This window comes from Monosiga brevicollis, genomic scaffold (genome assembly GCF_000002865.3).
Source record: "Monosiga brevicollis MX1 MONBRscaffold_28 genomic scaffold, whole genome shotgun sequence".
NCBI lineage: Eukaryota > Choanoflagellata > Craspedida > Salpingoecidae > Monosiga > Monosiga brevicollis.
Genome location: NW_001865065.1, coordinates 307,973 through 332,307, shown reverse-complemented (window position 1 = coordinate 332,307; position 24,335 = coordinate 307,973). Strand labels below are relative to the sequence as shown.

The 24,335-nt window shown below is 55.4% G+C and overlaps 6 protein-coding genes across 6 annotated transcripts; 2 read left to right on the top strand and 4 right to left on the bottom strand.

The window, feature by feature from the left end:
* Window positions 1–207: 207 nt before the first annotated feature.
* MONBRDRAFT_11351 (uncharacterized protein) lies at window positions 208–3,003 on the bottom strand (the record flags this gene model as incomplete). Its single annotated transcript, XM_001749106.1, has 1 exon — window positions 208–3,003. One exon carries the CDS (start codon window positions 3,001–3,003, stop codon window positions 208–210), a length of 2,796 nt encoding a protein of 931 aa, XP_001749158.1.
* Window positions 3,004–3,916: 913 nt separating this feature from the next.
* Window positions 3,917–5,811, top strand: MONBRDRAFT_28716 (uncharacterized protein; the record flags this gene model as incomplete). Its single annotated transcript, XM_001749184.1, has 8 exons — window positions 3,917–4,074; window positions 4,391–4,484; window positions 4,595–4,654; window positions 4,789–5,145; window positions 5,252–5,296; window positions 5,381–5,468; window positions 5,513–5,675; window positions 5,766–5,811. 8 exons carry the CDS (start codon window positions 3,917–3,919, stop codon window positions 5,809–5,811), a joined length of 1,011 nt encoding a protein of 336 aa, XP_001749236.1.
* An 850-nt stretch (window positions 5,812–6,661) lies between these two features.
* On the bottom strand, window positions 6,662–8,257 carry MONBRDRAFT_28715 (uncharacterized protein; the record flags this gene model as incomplete). Its single annotated transcript, XM_001749105.1, has 8 exons — window positions 6,662–6,784; window positions 6,872–6,910; window positions 7,067–7,122; window positions 7,201–7,458; window positions 7,554–7,613; window positions 7,699–8,022; window positions 8,099–8,168; window positions 8,204–8,257. 8 exons carry the CDS (start codon window positions 8,255–8,257, stop codon window positions 6,662–6,664), a joined length of 984 nt encoding a protein of 327 aa, XP_001749157.1.
* Window positions 8,258–8,701: 444 nt separating this feature from the next.
* On the bottom strand, window positions 8,702–10,798 carry MONBRDRAFT_28714 (uncharacterized protein; the record flags this gene model as incomplete). The annotated part of the gene is made up of 4 exons (XM_001749104.1): window positions 8,702–8,860; window positions 9,192–9,269; window positions 9,469–9,583; window positions 9,717–10,798. 4 exons carry the CDS (start codon window positions 10,796–10,798, stop codon window positions 8,702–8,704), a joined length of 1,434 nt encoding a protein of 477 aa, XP_001749156.1.
* An 8,206-nt stretch (window positions 10,799–19,004) lies between these two features.
* MONBRDRAFT_28712 (uncharacterized protein) lies at window positions 19,005–20,612 on the bottom strand (the record flags this gene model as incomplete). Its single annotated transcript, XM_001749103.1, has 4 exons — window positions 19,005–19,144; window positions 19,264–19,579; window positions 19,725–20,451; window positions 20,554–20,612. 4 exons carry the CDS (start codon window positions 20,610–20,612, stop codon window positions 19,005–19,007), a joined length of 1,242 nt encoding a protein of 413 aa, XP_001749155.1.
* Window positions 20,613–21,362: 750 nt separating this feature from the next.
* On the top strand, window positions 21,363–24,323 carry MONBRDRAFT_28711 (uncharacterized protein; the record flags this gene model as incomplete). Its single annotated transcript, XM_001749183.1, has 9 exons — window positions 21,363–21,717; window positions 21,830–22,250; window positions 22,379–22,480; window positions 22,591–22,852; window positions 22,986–23,050; window positions 23,162–23,447; window positions 23,553–23,717; window positions 23,763–23,971; window positions 24,059–24,323. The coding sequence occupies 9 exons, from the start codon at window positions 21,363–21,365 to the stop codon at window positions 24,321–24,323; spliced, it is 2,130 nt and encodes a 709-aa protein (XP_001749235.1).
* Between the last annotated feature and the right edge of the window lie 12 nt (window positions 24,324–24,335).

The following is a 24,335-nucleotide window of genomic DNA, read 5'->3' as shown; positions in this document are numbered from 1 at the left end:
ATACGGAGCTGATTACAAAAATAGGCTGCGACAGGACTTTGGTGTAGACGAACATAAGACCACCGTCATCATATAGGCCGTTGTTGAAGGCGCATGGGTTGGGTTCGCAACAGACCTTCAAAACTCGATGCCACAAAACGCCAGATGCAATGCCCATCGACAGCTTCCAAGTAGCATGACATTAGATTGTCAAGCTCTCTCAAATGTTTACGAGCAGGTTTTCACCTCCCAGCAGCCGCTATCATTCCACGACGCATGAAGACGCAAGTTCACCTCGCAGTTTTGCGAGACCCACATGGTATGTAGCATGCGTAGAGCCGCAGCCTCAGCCTCGCGCGCAAAGTCATGATGCCATGTCACGACAAGCAACCGCTTCGCCGCTTCCGAGCTGGCCCGCACCCCCAGCCCGGCCAGCGGGGTCGAGCTCAACTCATCCTCCACATCCGTCACTTCCAGCTCGACCTGCGACAGCAAGGAAGACCAGGCAGCCAGCAGCGTCCGTCCCCATCGATGTGCCTCGTCTTGTCGCAAGCTTCCACCGCACTGCTCACGAACAATGGCCAGATCAAAGCGGAATGGCCTGTTGTTGTCAACAAACCACACAATGTAACTCGTACGACGCCCTTGAGCCGTGCGTAGCACGTCCAGCCCCTTCTTAACCGTGAGTGCAAGCTGGGTACCAAGCGCGCGGTTGATGCTGGACCGACCCAAGTTGATGATCGTCAGCTGCACATCGTGTGTTGGTAGCGGTGGCACAACGGTGCCTGGACAAGGGCCTTGAAGGGGACGTGACAACGTGGGATAAGGCGACGGAACAACGAGCAGGGTACTCGTTGCTAGCAGAGGCACATGCTCGTTGGTGCGCTCAAAGATGGTCCGTCGCAGCTGGCACGAAGTCCAAACCGCCAGCGCCTCGCCAAAGAGATCGTTGCGCAAGAGCTCATCCAGGTCACTGGCCTGCTGCTTGTTCATGCCGTGAATCTGAAGAGCCGCCGACCCGCACGTCAAGCTGAGGCGCGGTCGCTGTACCAAACTGTGCTGCACCCGTCCGATCAGCTCATGCGCTTCCACGCTAGCCTTGCTGGCCTCAGCGGTCAGAAAGTCCAATGCTTTTGAAGCCCCGTCCAACGTCGCGGCGAAACCGGCAAACTGTTCAACAGTCTCCCGCTTGGCAAACAGAGGCAACACCTTGGCCAGCTCCGACGACAACACACTACCGGGCTCCATGTCGGGAGGCTTTTGGACCATATCTTGAGCCGTGATGGCGATCTCATTATCAGAAGAGCAGGACAGCGGCCGAAGGATGTAGCGCCGCTTCCGCAAAATCTCGGTGCGCTCGTTGTAAAATCCTGTCTCCAACGATGTCTGAGCAGAAGGGCCGTCGCGCCCGCGTGTTTCTTCTTCAAGTGAAGCTCTGTCGGATGCAAGCATCCGTTCGCCAACCTCGATAATGTACTTATCCTCGGCGCTCACGCTGCTGTCGAATCCCTGGGCGGGTGCGGCTGCACACAGACTCCGATCGCAGTAGACGATGACACTGCGCACGCCCGTATTGCGTCGAGACGGGCGCATTTCAAGATGACCAGCGTCTTCACATAGTCCCTTTGCAGCCATATATAAACACTCGTCATAGCCCTCCCACTCCCACAGGGAGGGAAGTCGCAGCGCGCGCGCCAGGAGACGGGCATCCGCCTGAGCGAGGACCACTCCGCGGAAGCCAAGCTCAATGGCTACAGCGGAAGATAGCTCGGTGGCCTTGCCGTCACACAAGCGCCAAATGGCCTCCTCAACGACAAGTAGGGCGTCCAAGTCGCCGTGGTGTGCATCGTGACGGTTGTCAACGTAACACTCCGCAATGAACTCTGCCAATGCACTCAGAGCAATGTAGATGACCTGCGCGGGTCGGGTGGGCTGAGCTGGACGCCACATCAAGTCAATCGGCTCGGCTGCAGCGTGCAACCAGAAGCTACAGGGCTTCCACTGTGGTGTGAGGGCCATGGCGTGCTCGCACATCTGCAGCAGCGTGGCATTCACCGGTTGAATGACCTTGTGCACAAATTCGTTCTTGGGGCCATTTTCCTCAGAAACCACAGCGCGGCAATCGACCGCTGGTAACTGATCTTCATCACACCAAAAACAGGTGGGGATAGGCCAGAGCATGTCTGCGGAAGCCAGTATCTCATAAGCGCGCTCTGACGTCGCCACGATAGCCATGCGGGCTTGCGCCTGGGTCAGTTCTGGCGATCCCTCCCATACTTCTTCGGCCTCCGTCTCCTCCGCTTCCGTCAATAAACTCTCGTCCTCCAGACTGACGACCAGGAGCGCGCGCACGATATCCAGGTGAAGGGCACGGTGGGCTGTCATCAGTGACGACATGTCGTTGCGTATGGTCTGTGTAGAGATGCCCGTCGTGATGCAGCACGGCTCGCCACAGTTGTCATTGGTGCAGCTGTCGATGCAGTTGAAACGAAGCGGCGCTGTAGCATCATCGTTGCTCACGATGCACGGCTCACGGGGTGGGTTTGCCTTGATTCGATTCGCTTTGACTAGCCCAACCTTCTTGATGCAAGGTGGTCGAGCAAACCGGTGAAGGATGACAGGGATCTCGGGCAGTTTGGAATCGTCTTCGGAACTTTGTTTGCCGCGCATCTGACTGATGCGGTTCAAGGCAAGACGTAGCTTGGTGGGGTCTGCACAAACAGCCTTGGCCCATTCTATGGCAAGGGAAACAGGAAGGCGTGTGACGTCCTCCTGGATGTTTTTCACGCCAATGGCCGGCTCGAACCCGCCAATCATCAGACCCAGGCGTGCCAGCTCGTCAGCCGTCTTTGAATCCAGGGATGTGGGAGGGCCCTCCAGCTGCCTTAGCATCTCCTTCACGCTTTCGAGCGCGTCGTTCTGTAGCACAAGCACGGGATGAGATAGAAGGTGCTCGCTGATTTTGCACTGTGGCTGCATTGGCGCTGTACCAGCGGGTAGATGACATCTGCTTACCAGCTCCATGGCAGTAGGTTGAGAGTAATGTTTTTGCCGGGAGAGCCAATCCTCAAGCTCAGAGAACGTAGGAAGGACCTTGGACGAGAGGGTGCAATTGGTCCACGAATGCGCGGGTAACATGCGAAACACCACACCACAAAGCTCGTGGTTGCTGACGTGGAAGGAGGTAGCAAGAGCAACAACTCATGAGACAATATTGCGTTTCACCTATGGCGGCGGTTCTCAGCGTTAGCAAATGCAGAATGCTTTGCAAGACTATCTTGAAGCGCGCCCTGAACCGCTCGATTTGGTTGGCGCCCCCCTTCCCGCCTAGTGTCAGTATCATGTGCTCCAGACGGTACGAACCTCTTCCTGTCTGGCTGGGTTCTCGCTGGCCATAAACATCAACATTGGCCGACCAGCATAAAGAGACTCAGAATGCGGCGCCGGAATTGGCCACACCTCTTGGCGACCGAAGGTGCGGGATGTCTGAAGTGGGGAGGGGGAGTCCAGCGTCCATAGGAGCCATAGCAAAAACAAATTCACAACAGCAGTTCCGCTTCACAAAAAGCGTCATTGGGCCACGTCATTCCATTCTTGGAAGATAAACAACGACCTGTTCCGACAGGAACGGCGCGCTCAGAGGAGGAGGAGGCCCCGGCGTCGGATGCAGGAGGCGCCATAAAAAAAAGAGGAGGCCTCGTGTTGGCACAGGTTTGGTAGTAGCTGGGCGGAGCTAATCTACACCGTCACATAATAGAGAGAGGCTGCTGCATCAGGTGTGTGTGTGTGTGTGTGTGTGTGTGTGTGTGTGTGATGGGAGACGAGTGCTAGTTGCCTTTTCCTGACGTGNGATGAGAAGACGCCATACACACACACACACACACACACACACACACTTCCTAGCCAGAGTATCACCAACAGGACCATCAGCGCAGACATGGCGACGCAGGTTGAGCTGGATGTGGCGTTGCAAGCGGCCGTCGAGCTTGCTGCTGGCGTCACGGGTGAGGCAAGCAGCGGTCAGTCGCTTCAAAATCTCAACGCCATCGTCGCTGCCCTTCACCTCGTTGAGGCGTCCTTGAACAAGCATGGCCGGTAAGAACCCCCTTTGGCCAGCAGTGTGTCGTCAATCTACTCCTTGAACAGCTGACCATCGTCGCTAGTTGGGTCGGCGCAGGGGAACCACAACCCGTGGCGCTCTCCGCCATGGCTGTCCTGGCTGAAACGGCGTCAGAGGCGTTTCGAGTTGCCGATCAAGCGCTCCTCCGCGCACTCTTGCAACCCGACGCCCGTGATCTCACCCAGGCCGCCGTTCAAGTGGGTTGACGCCGCGTGAGCTCCTGCTTCCAACAATCCGTGAGTGATGTGTCACCGTGCTGCAAATCGTTTGCACCTTTCAGGCCGCACACAGTCGCCTGTTGGCTTGCCGGGCACCTCACATCCGCCAGCATACCATTGAAGCTTTGGCCACGATCGTGGCCGAAGCTGCTCCGCCTGCCCAAACGGTGCGTTGTACCCCCTCATTTCCCGACGCTTCTAGCTTTGTGCCGTAGCCGAGCCTCGTCATTTTGCCTGCTTTCACCATTCAACGCTGCGGGCTCCACGCTTGATATAGCTGGAGCAAACCCCCCAGCTTGAGCAGACGGCGTTGCTGTTGCACGAAGAGGATCTGGCGGTAGCCTCGGCGGCATCTCGCCTCCTCCTCTTAGTAAGCGTTTGCCTTGGTTCTCAGGTCACATGTTGTTCCTCTTCTGCCCTTCTTTCTGCTCACAAGACAAAATGCAACGGATGGGTCGGGTTTGTTCTTAGGCCCAGTCACAAGCTGCTCTTTTGGCCTGGGTGTGCCAAGCAACCCTGGTCACCCGGCTGCTCGACGCCCCTTCACCTGAAGCGCGCCTTCGTATTTTCCACCTCTACGCTACGCTCGCAGGCCACAATGAGGCATGTTTCAAAGCCGTCCTAGGCACTGGCGTGCTCCAGGCGGCGTTGGACTGTTACACGCAATCGGATGACATCCTGGTCCAGCTCAATGTTGTCGAAAGCCTCAAGCTCTTGACAGCCTGTGACGCAGCATGCACATGGCTCTCTACCCCCACTGTCCTTGATGCACTATTGTTACCACTCACGCCCAAGGGCGCCGCCAACCCCTTTCAGAACATGCTATTGGTCTGTCATGCCACAATCCCTTGCGCACCTTGGAGCAGATATTGACATGTTTTGCGCTCTGGCATGGCTAATTTGACTGCCATCCATGGTCCTTGGCACTCTATAGCCCGTAACCTTTGATTTTTTGGCGACGCTGGCTGCATCACAAGAGGTAGGTATTCGTTGCAAAGCGCTCGCACGGTTTACCCACAAACGTCTCTTACAAAACACCTTTGTTATGCATGGGATCCTGTAGCTGGACTTTACCGACTGGGATGCACGCTATGGCTTGCTCAATGCCTTTGCGGTCGCCATGGACTCAAGCGATACTACCATCTTGGTACGTACGCGCATCAACCCTTTGTGCCGACGTGCCTACTCACCACAGGCCTGCTGCTCCGACGCTTTGAGAGCAGCATGCAGCACTGGGTGCTTGGACACAATGCCTGCGCCAGACCACATTGTGTCAGCTTTTGCTCCAAGACGGCAAAGCTCAAGCATTACGTGATCGTTACGCTCACCACCTTTTGCACGCTCGTTACGAGCTCAAGGTCTGTTCTCCAACCAACGCTGCTCGTCCAGTCGGCGGCACTGCGGAATCTGCGCTTCTGAACTCACACGCCCCCATATGCAACTTCCAGGTTAAGCTGTACTCACAGCTGGCAGACACCATCCTTCGAGCTGTAAGTACAAGTCAGCCAGCCTCCAGTCGCGCCGCGCAGTCCCATATCGTGCACTGTCCTCAACATGCGTCTGTCATATAAATGGATGGTGGACTGTTTAGGAGCCCGAGGCCCTTGGTCCGGTACTTGAAGCGGCCCAGGGTTGGTTCTCTCACTTGGTTGCTTGAGTCTGGGAATTGTCCCCGTATCACGATGACCGCAACAGAATCATTTCTCATACCACCAATATCACATTAGGACGCAAAGTCTGTGCATCTGTGTTTGAAGCCGCTGCCTCTTCCTTTCCGGAGCAAAGTGCCGTTGCCCTCGCACTGCTTGGCTCCCTCTTCACTTTGGCCTGGGCACGTCAGGCAAGTCAAGTACTGTGAACAAGATTTGCAACCATTGCTTTTCTGTTCACCTCACCGCGGGATTTCTGGGACGGGGCGTGGGCATGCAAGCAGGAACTTTTGAACGTGCCGGGCATGCTGGAATATTTGCTCGACCAGCGTCATCCCGAACTTCACGCAGGACGTTTAGCAAAGTATAACGCTGTCCAGGTCTGTTGAGTAAACTCGACCAGGCAACCCCACGCAACGGTGTAATGATGAGACGCCTGATCCCATCTTATGCACATGCCTTGCAAATTGACACAGCTTCTCGTCGAGCACGGTGCGGGCGAGCTGAGTGCCGAAGATCGGCTGGCCCTGCGCGGCGTGTTGCGCGACGGGCCTTTCTCAGTCCCAGTTGAAGCGCGCGTGGCCATTGCTGATGAGGCCGCATAAAAAAGGGCCCTCTCCGTTGGTTTGCATCAATCAAGCTGTAGGTTGTGACATAGGGGTTGCCTGGAGGTCAAAGCACAATTGATCAATTTTTCAAACGAGTGAGACCATGGCAAAGGCAATTTTTTGGTAGCTATCCATCTCCAACAGCAGAGCTACAGCCGTGTTATTGTTCGCCTGCTGCAGTGAGGAGTAGGCGCTTGATCCAGCGTACACCTAAAACACAAAAAGCCATGTCATGCATGGCGCGCGCCTGCACTGTACTGCTTCATGGCCCGCTCTCCCTTTCAACAGTTGCCGTACCTGAATTGAGTTGCCCCATGACAGGCCGTCCGTCGAAGTCTGTGCAGACGCGCGCCCAGGCATGTGCACCAGGGACCCCACAGGACGCGCAGTGAGCGAGCCAAAATCTGCGGTCACGCGATTCCCTCGCTGGGAACCAAGATCCCAACACGAGAAAAAGATGAAGTCAAAGCAGCGGCTTGACTCTACACGAACCTGAATGCTGACATTGGCACGATCGTTGGAATTGGGAAAGGACTGGACAAGAGTGCCTACGCAGGGAGGGGATGGTTGCCAAGATGAACGCACAGCAAAGGGGCAGAGCTCGTTGTTGCAAGCTGTACACGCACCTGTCGAGTCGGGCAGCATGATCGTCGAGCCTTCGCAAACCGTTCCGTTGACCGTCACAACGGGATCGCTCCATGTGGCGCCACCATCCTTGGAAAACGCGACCTGACGATGAGCTTGCGAGGTACGCATGTTCATCATAACGGTACCATCGGGCAGTTCCACAGCCTGGCATTCGTTTCCGTCGGGAATCATAGCACCTCGAGTCCACGTTTGACCATAGTCGTCGCTATAAATGGCCATGGACTGAGTTGACCCGCCTGTGAAGGAGCAACACACATCGATCAACCCGTGGCCCTGTGCCAAGATTAAAAAAAGAAAAAAAAAGATGTCACTGTGGGACGATCAGGCGTACTTGTATGATCGGCGGGCACCAAGATTCGACCAGTATGCAACTGAATACTGCCCGGCGGACCTAACAAGTGGCAACAGCACCGCATCAGTGGCTAAATGTATGCTGGGGAAGCGCAGTTGCGGGGCTTGGTGCCACCGCGACGAACCGGTGGCAAAGAAAGGCCAAGTGGGGTCGACGATGCCGGCGCTCACATCACGAAAGCCGCCCCACGTTTGGCCACCATCAGTGCTATTGAGAAGCAGCATGGCCTGGTTGTTGCGGCAGAAAACGAGCAAAAGGGTCCCATCATGGAGCACAACGGGCGCGGGGTTGCCTATGGTGATGTTCGCCTTGGTCGAGGATTCACCGTACACCACGGCCAGCGCTGACCACGTTTGCCCTCCATCGCTGCTGGTTTTGGCCACAATGTCATTCCAACCATGATCTTCACACGAGAATTTGCGCCCTTCGGCAAAGGCAATGTACGAGTCTGGGGCAAGCAAAAGTGTCACTGTGAGGACTGCACGTGCGTCGCCTGCATGATCTCGCCCAAGCGCCGCCCGTACCGGGACCAAGTTGCACGAGGGATGGGATACGGTAGCAAAAGTACCCCTCTTTGCCACCCTCAAAGACCGTCTAAGCCAAGCAGGAGCCGATTAAGATGCACGTACACGCAAGCACGACACTCGTGCATACACGGCCCAATGTGAAGCCAGTGTGGGCATGCGACAAAACTTTCAGCAGTGGTAAAACTGATCGTCGAGCGTGCCTCTTATTCACCAACCTGAAGATGTGGAGTTGCCACAGCCTGTTTCACCAAGATCGTGCCCAAGCAGAGGAGCACTGCCAGCCAAATGGCTGGCACTCGCATCCTAACATGCACCACCATGCTCATCATGTAAATCAGTGTGTGTGTGTGTGTGTGTGTGTGTGCGAAAAATGCAAAAAGAAAGTCTTGTTGATGTTTTTTTTTTCTTTTTATTGGCAAAGGGCTGTTTCCTTCAATTGTCAGTCTGAACTCGGATTGGAAGGGAGAAGAGGAGACAAGAGCGACGCCGTGCACAAGGATTCAATCCCACGTGCGCGTACACATGTGCACAAAGAATTTCAACATGTGAGCCGGCTTGTTTACGCGACATTTGTACAATCAAACACAATAACAGGGTCACTCAGTGAGCCGAGAGCATGGGGCCGGCTGCGCGGGCGGCTCGAAAGCGCATGTGCTCGGCAAAATTAGCCACTTGAAGCTCCTCGGGTACAACATCGCTCAAAGAGCGAAGCAGCTCACGAGCCGAGGCGCGTTGCGCCGGATCCAACCGCAGCAATCCCTGCATATGGTCCAGCGCAATATTAATGCACGAGCATGAGTTACTGGCCACGCTGCTAAAAGCTGAACGGTAAGTCAAGTCTGAAACAAATGCTAGCACAAAACTACGAGGTACGCACGTCCAAAAGATGCGCTTGATATGGTAGCACCTGGCGTGCCAGACAGACAGACCACGGACGAGGACGCCAAGAAGGGAACACGGTCTGATAATACGGCAAACGCTCCACGTCCGGCCACGTCTGCCAAATCATTAGAGGCCGGCAGAATTAGAATCGGCACAAGCTGCTGCCACACAACAGCCAAGCGCTACACCGGGGACCACTTGTGCTGACCTCGGATGTTGGGGTGCCCAGGCAGCGGAAGATGGCAAACAGCTGAGCAATTTGCGAGTCCAGGGGAAACAACGTGTGCTGCGGGTATGGTCAGGACCGAGTTGGTGAGGGATGACAAGGAAGACTCGAGGTCACAGGTCGAAGAAGGCGGCTGGAGCGATGGTCTTACCCCCGTGAGCAGATGCGCGTACACTGCACCAACTGCCCAGATGTCAAGGGCTGGGCTGCGCGTTGGATGACCGAGCAGAAACTCTGGAGGTTGATACCAACGGTGTACTTTGTTGAGGCCAAGGGGCCAACTTTGTGCGGTTGGTAAGCGTTGAGCAGCGGCCAGGCCTCCGATCCGCACATGGTGCGTGCAGCTTACACGGATGGTTTCGGGCCGCAGATCGCTAAGTAGATGCAGGTTGTCAAATGCAGGACGGCCACACGTATGCATGGTGAGGTGATGGAGCATTCAAACGGTTGTTCATGGATGGGACATGCAAAGCCATGAAGAGCGCCACTACACGCCGGCAGTCTGACCTGTGAACGATGAGGCGCTCGTGAAGATGCGCAAGGCCGGCCAGGATCTGATGGAGGTAATGATCAGCCAAGACGTGGCTTTGTTGGCACCACTCCCGACCAGGATGGTGGATCAGAGAGATGGCTTCACTGAGGTCGTAGTCGACGATGGGTAAGGAGATGTAAGCCGCATCGGCCTGGGTATAGATCTGCAGCCCTGTCAGCAAATTGGGGTGCTTGACCTCGCGCAGCATCTGAACCTCGTGGAGGAATCGAGGGTCAACACCCTGATGGGTGGTTGCATAGTTGCGAATGATGACGGGAGACTGGAGCTGCGCATCGTAGCCCAGGTGTGCCATGCTGCCCAAGCGCTGCAGCAGTGCCGGAGGCACCGCGGTGGCTTGCCTGACGGGCGATGCGGCCGGAGCTTGCGTGGGCTGGTGCTGACTTTGATTGCGGTGTGATACGTGGACAGGAACAGGACGGCGGTCGGCATCACGTGTGGACAGCTCACACGAGTCTTCGGTGGATGCAGCGGCATCAAAGAGGCTGGTCAGGTTGCAGCGGAGACCGAGACGGCGAGGGCGATTCGTGGCGGGGGTTGCATTTTGGGGCTCGACCGTATCAGGGGTGGTTTCCAAGCGGCGGTGCGCAGCAGGGGCTTCCTCGCCATTGGAAGCGAGTTGTGGCTTGGGTCGATCGGGCCGGCGGGGACTAAAGCGGTCGACGACCGGAAGCGCAGGAGCCCGCTGGGCCACGTCCGAGAGTGAAAGGCTGCGATGAGCCGAGCGCGAGGGAAGCACGGCGGAAACGGAAGCGGTGGAGGCGCTTGAGCTGGCCTGGGCCGGTGCATGACTCGAGGTGGCTGCCGTCATTGCCACGGTCGGAGATTTATTGTGAATGGACTCGTCACGGCCGGCCATCACGCCGGCTTCTTCAAGCTGCAGGGGCCGGCGCACCCGGTCGTTGGCGATTGGGGTCTGTGACTTGGTGCGCTGGCTCTTGCTCGCGGGGGTGGAGTGAGCCTGGCTTGAAATGCGACGGCGCAGCGTCCGCGGCGATGACCGCAGCGGAGCCGGCAAAAGTTGATCCGAAGATTCCATGCTGGTGTTTGATGGTCAAGCGGTCAAATGCTATTCAGTGGCAGACCGCGGAGAAATGAACCTGAGGCAACGTCGCCCGTGGTTCAATCGTGCAGTGGGAAGGTCAGTGGAAATGCAGCACATTGGCGGCGGCCCCGGCTGGACCAAAGCAAGGAACACAAATGCAACAGTGGCACAGTGGCACAGTGAGGCTTTCCCACCGAGACGCGCGCACGGACAAGTGCCACCCCCAGGGCGTCGCTCTGTGTGTGTGTGTGAGAGTGAGTGAGTGTGTGTGTGTGTGTGTCTGTGAAAATTGGCGCGCAAACCGGCGCCAAAACCTCGTCTCTCGTCAGACACACAAAAAAAAAGGCGCCGAATGGGGTCACGAAGAGAGCGAGAAGTGAGAAGTGAGCGAGAGAGAGAGAAAGAGAGAGAGAGGGGAGGGTCAGGGAGGTCTGTCTATGTGTGTGTGTAGCAGGGCGGGAGCTCCAAGTGCGTCTCACTCGTGTGTGTGTGTGTATAGCATGTGTGTGTGTGTGTGTGTGGATGTGGAGACCAAGAGATTCAGTGCGCTTGGGCGGGAAGTGCGTCAAAAAAAACCGTTACAACAAACATCAACGGCTTGAGATGGATATGAATTGTTTGGGTAATGTTTTTACTATTTTAGTGATTCAGAATTGTTGTGCTCTTGTTTTGGCGGGAAACGGTCTGTTGCTTTGTCGACAAATTGAGGTGGACTGGATCGCGCAAACGGCGGCGGCGGTCTGGGCCTCCTGGATGAGAAAAGGCAGCAGCTGTGACTTGACATTCAATCGCGCCTAGGCACCCCATGAGTGGTGTTATACTGACGGTGGGCTGCGCCTGGATGAAAAGGCAACAACTGAGATTTGACCCGCTCACACATTCAACTCAACTACTCGCCTGCGTGCGCCCTAGCTCGCCATAAACAACTTGTTACAAAGGATCAATGCTGGTTTTTCTTGCTTGCAGCTGTGCTCACGGCAGGAAGGAGAAGGCACACCCTTGTTGTCGTCGATGGGCCATGTACCCTTTCTTCACGCCGTGTTTGTCTAGCAGACGTACCGTTTCATTAGGAGAAAAAAGTATAAGTCCTGTCCAAAGCCATAAAGGAAACGAAAAGCCACATAAAGTGCCAACATTGTTAAATGACAAGTATACGGCAATTTAAACCTGTCTGGTCGGTCAAAGGCTCGGCTCTGGCTTGCTGTTCAACTACCTGGGCGCACCAGCCAGCGTCGCAAGTCGCGCCGCGATTGCTCGCCGCGGGGCTCGCATCGGTTGCCCAAATGCTCTTTTCAATTTTCCCCAAATTTTCCAATAATTTCTGATAATTTTCCCACTTGTTGTCAGCTTTTTTTAAAAACCGAGTTTTTCATTTTTTCATTTTTTTATTTTTTCGTTTTGTGTTCTTTAAGCTTCGACCGGTCGGCGGCAGTGGCCAACAACATGGCGGCTCCGACGTCTGATGAGGACAGGTGTGTGCTTGAGTCTGTGGGAGAGCCTTTTTTTCTGATGAGACGTCGAGTTTGTTGCGGATCATGTTCTTAGCGCTGCGGCCTTTTTTTTCGCCTGTCCGGCTAGGTTTGCGGTTGAGCTCGAGTTTGTTCAATGCTTGGGCAACCCACGCTATCTACAGTGTACGTTCGATTCATCAGCGCGCACTCGACATTCCCCCGCGGCCAGCTACCGCGTCTTTGTGTCTTTGTATCCGGCCAATGATGGTTTCATATGCTTCGACTCAATGTCTGCTTGCTTTTGCTTCTTGAATCACGGCCTGTTGAACCTCGGATGGTGGTGGACTCTGGGTCATATCCACTGGCGTTTTCGGGGTGGGCTGGGCCTGTTCGTTGCCCACGTGCGTCTTGATAGTCCTGGCTTTCGAAGGCTATCTGCAGGATGATGCTTTTCTCAACTACCTGCGGTATCTTGAGTACTGGCGGGAGCCGGAATATCGACCCTACTTGACCTTTCCAGCGTGCTTGGAGTATCTTGAGCTGCTTCACTCGGCCGAGTTTCGGGCAAGCCTGGCCACGGAGAGCACCATTGCGCGCATCGAGAATCAGCAGCTCCTGCATTATGCCTTTAGTCACATCAAGCGTGCTGCCCCTGGCTCGGACGGCGAGACGCGCAATCGAGCCGTGGCCCAAAAACGGCTCCGTGTGTTCGCTGGTGTTTTGAGCGAGATCATAGATGGCGAAATGTATGATATGTTGATGGGCAATTGATGATGTGCATTTTTATTTCGTCTGACTCAATATTGTCTCAACTCGTTGGAAATAGCAAGCACCGCCGGCTACTACTGCTCCATCAACCCGGACAACTTAACGAGCCTCTTGGCTGAACCTTGTTCCGTTGCTCTTGCGTCGTGTGTAGTGCATGTAGGCCAGATGGCTCAGTTTGGCTTGCTCTGCTCGCCGTGGCTTGGACACGATTCATGCGCTCGTCCGTTGCCAGCGCTCTTCTTTTTGTTTCTAAAAATTTGTTTCCTCTTCATCTGTGAATGTCCTGGAAGAGCGAGTAATGTCGCACCGAGTGCGCTCGCCCGTTCCATCCGTCATTGGTTGACCATAACCAATCGAGTTGACCCCCCCCTCCATTCCCTTCCAATCGATTGCTTCACCAGGCCTTCTTCCCCACTGCCCAGCCCCTGTGTAACCTTTTTTTGATGACATTCTTCAACCCGCTTAGTGTGTGCATGTGTGTGTGTGTGTGTGCTTTACTCCATCTTTTCAACAGTCGGTCGAACGGAGCAGGACTGGCACTGACTGCCATCGGGTCGCGCGCGCCTCACGCTTTCGGTGATTGTACACACGGGTGCTATTTGTAACAAACGCTTGGGAACGCGTAAAGGTGGTTGCCCATTTCGACCGCCAACATGGATCAGGATGGTGCAAGCAAGATGCAAAATTTCAACCGCATCGCGGTGCCCTTTTTGAGCTCGGGCATGCTGGTGATTGCACTCGGGGCCACGCTGATGCTGACGCGCAGCGCAGTCCCGCGCTTTCAGCTTGAGGGTCGCCTGGGCATGGTCCTCAAGCTTGGCGTCCTCATTGCTGGCCTGCAGATCCTCATTGGCTACTTTCTCCTCTTCAGTGCCGTCCAGTACATTGCGCTTTCCCTCATGCTCCTCCCTTGCATCGCAATCTACGGCCTCATGGCCACGGTCCGTCATACAATGACAGCATTTCCCCGCATGCTTTGGCCTTTGATTGGTGTGCTTCAACTCAACACGGATGCTTGTTTTGACAATCATTGTGCAGGATCCCGTTTTCATCATCATGTATGCGGCCATCCAGCTCTACATGCTGCAGTACATCTCAATGATAAATGGCACGCTCTCCAGCAAAGACAACTGCCAGTCCACCTTTTCGCCCAAGCACGACGATTTTTGCAAAGAGTGCGTCATTGCCTGCCCTCGATTCCATCGATCGCATTCCACCCGTCCCTTCTTCTTGCTTGGGCGCGATCTGTTGTCTGCTTTGTCAAAACTCACGGTCTTGACCTGGCGTGCCTGGTGCCTGCACGGTTACATCCACGTGTAGCGGCTGGAGCGTTTTCCTCATGCTCATGAGCTTGGGCTACCAGTATTTCATGTACATGCAGATCTTTCTTTGCACCTGGATGTTCTCACGATTCCATCTCGGTGCGCAGCCCACATCGGAGACCAGCCCCAGCGCACCTTTGCTCGGTAACAGCGGCGGCTCGTCCAAGCCATCCGGGACCGGGTACGAAACTTTGCCCAGCAATGGGGGCTACCAGGCCGCTGCTCTTGCCTCGGAAAGCGACAGCAAGGGCAATCAGCCCCCTCCCTTTTGAGCTTGGCAACTGGCTTGTCGCCTGCCCAGCCGGCTCTCGGCATCGTGCCTTAAAACGCAGTCGATTACTTTCCATCCATTTGTGATGCGTCCTGTCGGTTTGCTCACTGGCATGCCGTGTCAACGGTGTTTTCGTTCTTCGTGCTCGCCGTAGTTGATGCATCGAATTTTGACCTTTTAAGAATCTGTCACATGCTTCTGTGCGACATCAGTTGCAAAGCTTGTTTGCGTGTAAGGGGAGCTTTGGCAAGCAACGGTTCAAAGTGAAGCAAAGGCAGCAAGGGATGGTCACCTCCAAAGGCCTGACAAAGGTTAATGGATGAGCAAACAGGGAAACCATACACACTCGATGCTGACACCAACCGTTGGCGACGCCGGAGAGCGAGCATGTTTAGTCTCTGACACAGGCTTCATCATTAACAAGCAGCAGCATATCCTCTCCCCTCCTACCAACAGTGTCGACTCGATTTGCCTCGAACACACATTACGAGAAATTGTGTGGCGCGATCTGAAGAAAGCCTTTGACTACAGAACGCCCAAGGGACGCGTATGGCATAAACACCCCATCTTCCTTGCCAACGGGCCAAAAACGATCAACGTGGCGGTGTGTGGCGTTGTCGCTGCTTTTTCCGGTCTACGTTTGTGCCATCACAGGTCAGCTGAACCTGCTCTGCCAGCAGCCGTGTTCGACATGGCGGGGCCATCCGGGTTCGGGCCACCATGAGGTGTCGGAGCGTCGGAGATGGACGCCTTCCAAGTCACCAAAAGTCTCTTTCCCCTTCACCATCTCTCTCTGCAATTGACTGCAAACTGGTGACATCCCTCTGAAACCCGTAAAGATTTGGCTACAAATTGACCCAAGTAAATCAGCAGCTGATCCTCATCTCTCCATACGTTTTTGATCTTGCCACTATCCCTGGTTCTTACGTTGTTCGTTACTGTGCTTTTTGTCAAAAAAAAGAAAAAAATGGTTCGAGTGATGACGCATTTTTTTTTTTTCTGCGTTCCTCTCTCTCTTTTCTCTCTCGCGCGCGCTCGCTCTCTGTGACGACGACGGGGGCTGAGGTGGGGGAGCGTTGGGCTTTTGCCCCTCTCGATCGGGCGTCCAGGGTGAATCGCGGCTGGTATTAATGGTTTCTGGGCGGCAGGCCTGAATTTGGTACGTTCATGTTTGATTGTATTTGGTGGAGCCAGACGTGTCGCTCCTCCTTCTGTCTGGCTCTTTCAGCGATTGGGTTGGGGCTTCGTGGCTTTCGCCTCCTGCCCAGCTTGATATCTACTCCTTCTGCGATACCACCCAATCTCTTGGATACTCGTGCTTGCGGCCGTGCCTTGTGTCCTGAGCAAGACTGATATTTGCTTTGCCACCTTTTTTGTTGTGACCAGCTGTTGACTGCCGCACCCCAAAATTGTCTTGCCCATGGCGACCGGGATCTAGATACAATGATGCTCACTCCGGAACCCACGACCCGGGCCGGCCGGGCGCCTCGTGGCTTGGAAGACTTTGAACGTCTCAAGCTCCTGGGCAAGGTCCGTTTGCCCACTCTCATTGCCGCCTGATGACATCGAGTGTCGCTTTGCTTGATCTTGCGCGCTCGATTTGGTTTTGTCAGGGCTCCTTTGGGCAGGCATGGACGGTCCAGCACCGGCACACTGGCGAAATTTTCGTCGCAAAGGCCATCAAATGCTTCAATCGGCAGGACTTGGAAGATGCCCTCAACGAAGCCCATGTCTTGAGCAAGGTGAAGCACCCTTTTATCGTTGGCTACCACGACGTGATCAAGAGCAGCGCCAAACTGGGTGGGTCTACCCCTTCTCGTTTCGTGGATGACTTTGACGTGTTGTATTTGGGTCCAGCCTTTGCCACGCTCACCGTCTCATGATTTGTACCGGGGTCTTTGTGCTCACGCCCTTTGGACTGACAACAGTCACCATGTAAGTGGTTCGCTGCTTGAAACATTGCACACAATTCAGACGGGGCCGCCTCTCGGGTGTCTTTGTTCGCCTCTTCATTCTCACATGCTCACATGCACGCGCTCTACATTGGTGATGTAGCCTAATGGAATTTTGCTCGGGTGGCGATTTGAGCGAACGTATCGCCCGTCGCAAGTATCGTCACGAGTTTTTCGATGAGGCTCTTCTTCGCACCTGGTTTGTCCAGGCTACTGACGCCGTGGCCTATCTTCACAAACGCGGCATTCTCCATCGCGACATCAAAACTGGCAATCTCTTCATTACGGTACTTGCCCGCTCTGCTCGAGCATCTTTGTTATCGTGATCGTCCTTGCCCTCTCCCCCAGCTCTCACCCCAAATTATCCTTTGACGGATTCCCATGTGCAGACAAATGACGTTGTCAAGCTCGGTGACTTTGGCATTTCGCGCATCTTGCCCCACAACGCTGTAGCCCCTGCAGAACGCACCACTCGCACTCCCGTCGGCACCCCCATGAACATGTCCCCGGAGATTTGTCGTGGTGAAATCTGTAAGGCCTACGATGAGGATGCATCCAACTGAATCAGGTCTTCTAGCTGCCCGCCGAGGCACTGCACGATCGTCTGCGTGTCGCTCATGGTCGAATTCTCCCTTGCCACGTCTCTTTGCCTTAGATGGACAGAAAGCAGATATCTGGGCGCTGGGCTGTGGTGAGCGAGAATTGTGCCTGCGCACACTCGACCCTTTTTTTTATTTTTTTTTTTGAGCCTGTCTTACCTTGGATCATGGTGGTTGTTGATGCTCGCTCCAGTTTTGTATGAAATGCTCAGCCTGCGACCTGCCTTTATGGCTTATGATATGCAATCCCTTGTACGCAAGATCAAACACGGTGCGTGACAGGATTCCAAGACAATCTTCGCCAGCTCTTCGTTTGGGTGTGGGGATGACCGCGTGCTTCCCTGCACTCTATGCTTCTCAGGCCACCACGATCAGCACATCCCCAAGCGCTATAGCTTGGACTTTCCGGCCTTGGTTTCGGACATGCTGCTAGTTGATGCCAGTCAACGTCCGACTGCTTCCGAAATTCTCAAGCGCACATTCTTGAGAGAAGCCCATCGTGAGGCTCGAGCTTTGGCCAAGTCTCTAGTCCGGGCCACCAATGTGCCACCCTCTGCGATGGCCCCCCCTGCCGAGCCCTCGCGGCCAGCGTCCCCTGACATCCTGGTGCTTGATGATGTGGGCGCAGAGGACGCAGCATCAACTTCACCAGTAAGCTTGCGTTTAGCCTGTACTCATTGGTTATCCATGCCAGGAAGTGTTTTTTCCCTGAGCTTCACCTCATGGCCCGCATCCCTCGCTTCAGGTGAACACCACAAAAGCTCTGGCTGCACCGGCCCCTGAGGTGACGCCACACGTTGATCATTTGGGTCGTCGCCAACAAGCGTCCCCAGGAGCTTCGCCTCGACTGCCCCGCAAATCAGCGCCCAATCTACCAACCGCACATGTTTTGGATAGCCTTTTGAATGACGCGGGCCCGCAGATACCTGCGCGCCTCGAGGGCCAGCAGGATCGCCGTCGCTCGCGGCTCAGCGACAGACAATACTCGGACCCAGGCGCGGCACCCCACCACGTGCCACTGGGCGGGTCACCCCCTGCCAAGGTTGTTCACCCCCTGCCCATCACCCCGACCGCTGCGCGTCGGCCTGCAACTAAGCCGCGCAGCTTCAGTGATCCGGCAGCCATGGAGGATCGACGACAGCGGCCCCACCTTCAATGGGCCTCACCACAAATGCGGGCCCTGGGCGCAGCCGGCATGCTGGGTGGTGGTCTCTCTCCACGCAGCTCACCGCTAATACCACGGCGCAACAGCCCGGCCTGGGGTGGCCAACTTCGACCCAACAACGGAGGAGAAGTGGGTGAAGGCCTTTCGCCGCGGATTGGACGGAAACCCTTTACGCCACGGTCGGAGCAGCCAGCTCGTTTACACAACTGGCTTGGCACACGAGACCAACGCTATGAGCGACGCTGAGCGAAACTCACTTGTTCGAGTATCCTGTCAAACCCCGCCCGTGGTCATTCATTCGTGGCTTGTGTAGATTTTGATCCGCTTTAGCGCTTTACGCCATGACTTGGCAGCCAATGTGCATACGATGGAAGAAGATTCGTGCGGTCGGGCCAAAGGCTTTGGGTGTGTGGCTTTGCCAGGACTGGTGATGGTCTGTTTTGTTTTTTAATTTGTTGGTGGTGTTCATGATGTACAAAGATGTGGGATGCTGCTGCCAGAGCCTGTGCGGTATCATTGTTCAATTATTAGGATATATCATGTTATTATAGGGTCGTCAAGGCGGGGTTTGTTGATCGATGGTGCTGCTTAGTTTGACCTTTATTGCTCTGATTTAGAATGGCTACAATCGAGTTCGTAGTCCATCCAATCCTGCTCGTCATGCAACAGCAATCACAGGGCAAGGATCTCGGGTTGGCGTTGTTGAAGAGCTGACCGAGGCTTGGGTCTTCGAAGGGCGCCAATATCGGCCAAGCCAGGCTCGCAGGGGTGCAAGGGGCGTGTCTGCTGCTTCTCGACGAAAGATGGGCACACTAACAGGAGCCCATTGAAGCAAAGACAGGCAGGATGAGCGGTGCAAAGAACGGTGGGCTGTGGGCGGCGAACAAAGTCTGTGAGGTAGACAAGCTGCCAAAATGCCAGGGGTCCTGACCATACCTATCGGCGTGGTCGTAACGTAGATTGGGGATAGCAGGGGGCTGTAGTCGCAGATAACGGTCTTGCAGGACCTGTTGCATGTTGTTATTGCAAGCGTCCGCGGTAGCATTGTTTAGCAGCTTGAGGATCCAAGGAAGCCATTGCCAGACGCCCCAGTCCAGGTTGGCGGAAAAAGCATATTGCCGCGAGACGGCACCACCGAGCGAAAGAACGGAAACATCTCGCACACTCAGGGCAGGGAACGCAGCCAAAACCCGCGCCATGCCCGACAGGGAGGGGTTGGCCGCGAACACAGTTCCGTCAATGTGGTTCTATCCGGAAAAATATATCACACAAGCATGGTCGGGTGGGTCAGGGGCAAGCGATGCAACAACCAACGACACGGGACGGGCGGTGCAGATGGGCTTGAGTTGACAGAAAGGGCGATGCAGAGGACTTGGGCAGACAAAGTCTTACGTTATGGATGGCATAGTAGGTTGGGGTGGCGGTGGCGCGCATGGCAACTTCAACAAGTGGCAAGTCGAGGTCGGGTTCGTGTGCACCCCGCCCGCGGGGCAGGTTGGTCAGGATTGTAGGTTGCCAATGACGCGTTGGTTGTGGGGAAGGCAATTCCTGCTCATCCGGGCTGCCCGCGAGATCAAAGGCGGCCACGGCCACCCAATGCTGACAGTCGCGCAGCGTGGCTTGACCAAAGCAGCGACGCAAAAAGGCCTCCTTGGCATGGTCGCTGTGTGAGTTCCAGAATGGGGCCACAATACGCCAGTTGAAGCCGGTCGGAAGCCAGCTGAGATGTTGCTCCATCTCGTGTTCGTAGAGCTGCGCCACCTGCCGGCTCGAGTAGCCGTAGGCCAGCATGAGCGCGGTGACGGCGCCGAGCGAGGAACCGACATAGACATCGGGCTGTTCGTCAAACTCGGGTTCCTGCGCAAGTAGACGGCAGAGGAGGGAGATGTGAAAGATGACGTTGGCTCCAAGGCCGTCCAGAGCCAGAATGCGACAGCCATGGCTGTTGGCATCAGACGAGTTGTCGAGGTACAACGGGCGTTGACCCTCTTGACGCCGGTCTGGGACAAAGGGGGGTGGGGGTAGCGGCGCCCTGCGGCTGCTGGCGGTGATGCCAAGCAGGTCGGAGGAGCCTCGCAGCCGCGAGTTCTTGCGTGGGGTGGCGCTAGCTTCACGATACCTATCCAAGAGACGCATGGGCAGAAAACCGCAGAAGACAAAGAGTCGGTGTGAGGGGGTCGTCGGTCAGATGAGTCGTTGAGCGAGATGTCTGGGAACGTACGGTCCCACAACACGCTCGATCATATCGAGCATGATAGCCCATAGCGCTTGCGCAGCCATCTTGCGCGATGTCGCTTGACCCTCAACCTATGCCACCACCTATTTCTTGACTGGCAACTGGCGACGAACGGGTCAACTGCAGCGACGGCAGCAGCAGCAGCGATGAAAGCAGGCAGGCAGCAGCAGCAGCGATGAAAGCAGCAGCAGCAGCAGAGAGAGAGAGAGGAAAATGGAGCGAGAGCAGAAAGGGGTGTGGATGACGAAATACCACAAGTGCAGGTTAACGACAATAACTACAGACAGAGCATCACAAACTAAGCTGGGACTTAATATCAAAACCACTAAAAGTCTTAATATTACATCAATAAGTCCTTCACCTTGTTTCCTGAATGTGTGATGGTTACAACTCGCCACCCAACAAATTTAGTTATTCTGACTGCATTCGCCAAAAAGATTTGATTCTCAGAATCACTTCGTGAAAAACTCGAAGCCGACAACTTTATCCAGTATAACTCATCCTTACAGAAGGATCTCTGTTGTGTGTGAACTGGTACCTGGTATGGTTTGTGCGTGTGTGTGGGATCTTTGTCCCCCATGTGTGGCTTTTGCCTTTCATGCGTGTGGTGATTTCGCTCTTGTGTCACGTTGTTATCCCTTCTTCGTGTATGTTGAACCGGATCTGAGCGTGTGGGCGATCTCACGTTGGAGTGTGGTGTGTGGTGTCCCGTGTTTGATTTTGAAATTGTGGCACGGGTCATCATGGTTGGGCATCTGCGCCGGCGCGCTTCGGGGCAGCTTCGGCAGCCGCTGATGATCAAGTTGCTCTTGGTTGGCGTGCTTCTCGTCGTGTCTGGATCGGGGCTGGTAGAGGCTGCTGCTAATTGTACCGTCAGTCAAAAGGTGGATTGTGGCTACAGCGGTATCAACCAACAGGGCTGCCAGGCCAAGGGCTGCTGCTGGCAACCCGTCAATCCTAATCCCTCCAACCTGCCGTGGTGTTTTTTCCCGGCTGGTGGTCCTGCTCCGCCGTCGCCTCCAGCCCCTCCGTCGCCGCCTGCTCCGCCGGGCCCTACGCCCCCTCCTCCACCCCCGCCCCCGGTGCCCCCGGCCCCCGGCCCGGATCCATTGCCTGGCTGCCAGACGTACAACGACAACCAGTGTTCGGGTCCGTTGTCGCGCTGGTTGACCGCGCTGAACCAGTTGAAAAATTCACCGAGGAATCTTCTGTCATTTCCTGGCTTTCTCACCGTCTCGTTGGTCCCTTGCGCACGACACAGGCAACAACATCACCACTCCTGATGAGTTCGAGCAACGCCGCTGGGTGACCCCGCCCCGCAATAGCTCCTTTTATCAGCCCGGCTACCAAGACTACGATCGCCTTGTCGGTGCTGCTCACATCGTCTACACTGACACATCTTATCAAAAGGCAACCGTCACCATCCGCTACCTCCATCGCGATCCCAGCGCCACCGTCGTCCTGTACGTCAATGGATCCAAGACCAGCAACCTTACTTTTGCCGCGGACGCGACTCGCTACACCACTCCGCTCGAGCTTCGTCTCGAAGCAAGTGACGGTGCTGTCCTTCGCCTCGAGCCTCTGGATTTCCGCTGGAACAATGCCCCTCTGCCTTCGCTCGCCGGAGACTACCGCAATGGCCAGAAAGGCGCCATTGTGGAGTTCTTCGGTTGGCCCCACCAGTATGACCCACTCTCAAGCGCTGCCCAATTTGCTCGTGCCCGTCTTGCGTTGGACGACTTTTGGGCATATGCCTGCTAAAGCCTTCCCATCACTGCACGGTGCTTTCTCTGCCCCCTCATCGCTGTAGAGCTATCGAACAAGAATGTGCATTCCTTGCCAAGGCCGGATACGCTGGTGCCAAGGTCTTCCCGCCACAAGAGCAGGTTATGAGCTCTCAACCCTTCCAAAAGTATGCCCACTTTTGTTGCAAAAGCGACATTGTGCAGCACCCGCCTCCATCGCACTCGTTGTGCCAGCGCATCCTGACACCCATGCCTGTTGCCCGCCGCCTTGGCACAGTGACCTGAACCCGTGGTACTTTATGTACCAACCCGTCTCGTACCGCTTGCAGGGTCGAATGGGTAGCCGTGACGATCTGCGGAGTCTGATTACAACATGTCGTCGTATGGGGGTGCGACTCTACGCCGATGCCGTCGTCAATCACATGACGGGTGGCGGCAATGATGCTTGGCCCACCCATCGCAGTGCCAGCGGCAGCAGTTGTACATACTGGCCCGCCAAAACCTCCTCCGCCTCTGATCCGAGTCCTTACTATACTCAGGTCAGCAAACTAGAATCCGCTGTACCAAACAGCTTGGAAACAAGCCCCTCGGCGCCGTTGTGCCATCGTTGCTGGGTAATATTCTTTCTCAACTCGCATTTGCTAATTGCCTCGGCCATCATGCGTGCAACAGGACTTTAATTACTTTCATAGCAACAACACCAACTTGCCGCCCTCGCAAGAGTTTCCAGCCGCGATGTATGTCAAGATCCCCCCCCTTTTTGTTTTGAGATGAAATGTCATTGCAGCAGCACTGCTCGATTCCGCAATACCCTCTTTTGTTTTCACCACTTGCTTGGCATGCATCAGGTATGGCCCGACCGACTTTCATTGCGAGCGGGCGCTGAACTCCTGGACCGACCCTTTGGACCTCAACGCCGGCTGGTTGACAGGTCTCACTGATCTCAACACGGAGCGGGACAACGTGCAAGAACGCATTGCCGACTACATGACCGACTTGCTGTCCATTGGCTTCAGCGGCTTTCGTGTCGACGCTGCAAAGCACATCCAGCCTCCCGACCTGGCGGCCATCTTTGCCAAACTTGCGCGCAACATGGGTGGTGCTTTGCCCGATGACTTTGTTGCTTGGCTTGAGGTATGCCATGGGAACAGCTCCTTTCAGTCCAACCTCAGCTTGAAGACTAGCCTCCCTCTGCTGCAAGGTCACTCGATTGCTGGCTTGCCCTGGAAATGCATGCAGATTCTTCTTGGAGGCGAGAGCGATATGCTAATGTGCGATCCCAGCTCGGGCTACAACTATGGCGCTGGTCTTGTTGATGCCCTGCGTGCGCAGGGCCTCAGTGATACGGACATTGACAAGGTGTGTACGTGGCTGCCGTCTCTCATGCACGCAGAACTCAAGCAGGTCCGCACCTCAAAGTTCCAACCTTGGTCCGTTGCACATCAATAGATCAAAATTTGGAATTCGGGCTATCCCAAAGAGCCGGAGTTGGGTACCTGTACCATCAACAAGACACGATCTGCCATCCAAAACGATGATGCCGACCAGCAAAATCCGGGTTCAACCTCCCGTGATATGGGCAGTGCAGGCTGCGTTTTGATCAAGGATTGTGAAAATGCCGACCAGCATCGCCAATTTGAAGTCGAGCTCTTCAACAGGTTGGTGTCCCTGCTGCCACCTGGCACTGGCATGGCTGATCAGACTGCTTGATTCATACCCTATTCAACCACCTGTTCCAATGCTAGTCCACCCGGTGCGGATGACAATGACAACGATTACCCATTGCGCATGGTTCTTTCCTCCTTTTGGTGGTACAACAACTCCGAGGGCATTCCCGACGGTAAATCAGACTGCAGTCTCTGCACCACCACTTGCGATGGATGCCGCAGCGTTCCGTACATGCCTGCCTATAACAATGCCTCCGTGGGCTACGATCAATCCGGCTACACCCGTGTGCACCGTGATGCCAGCATTATTGCGGCCATGCGCGCCTGGATGCATTTGAACTGACTAGAGGCCGTA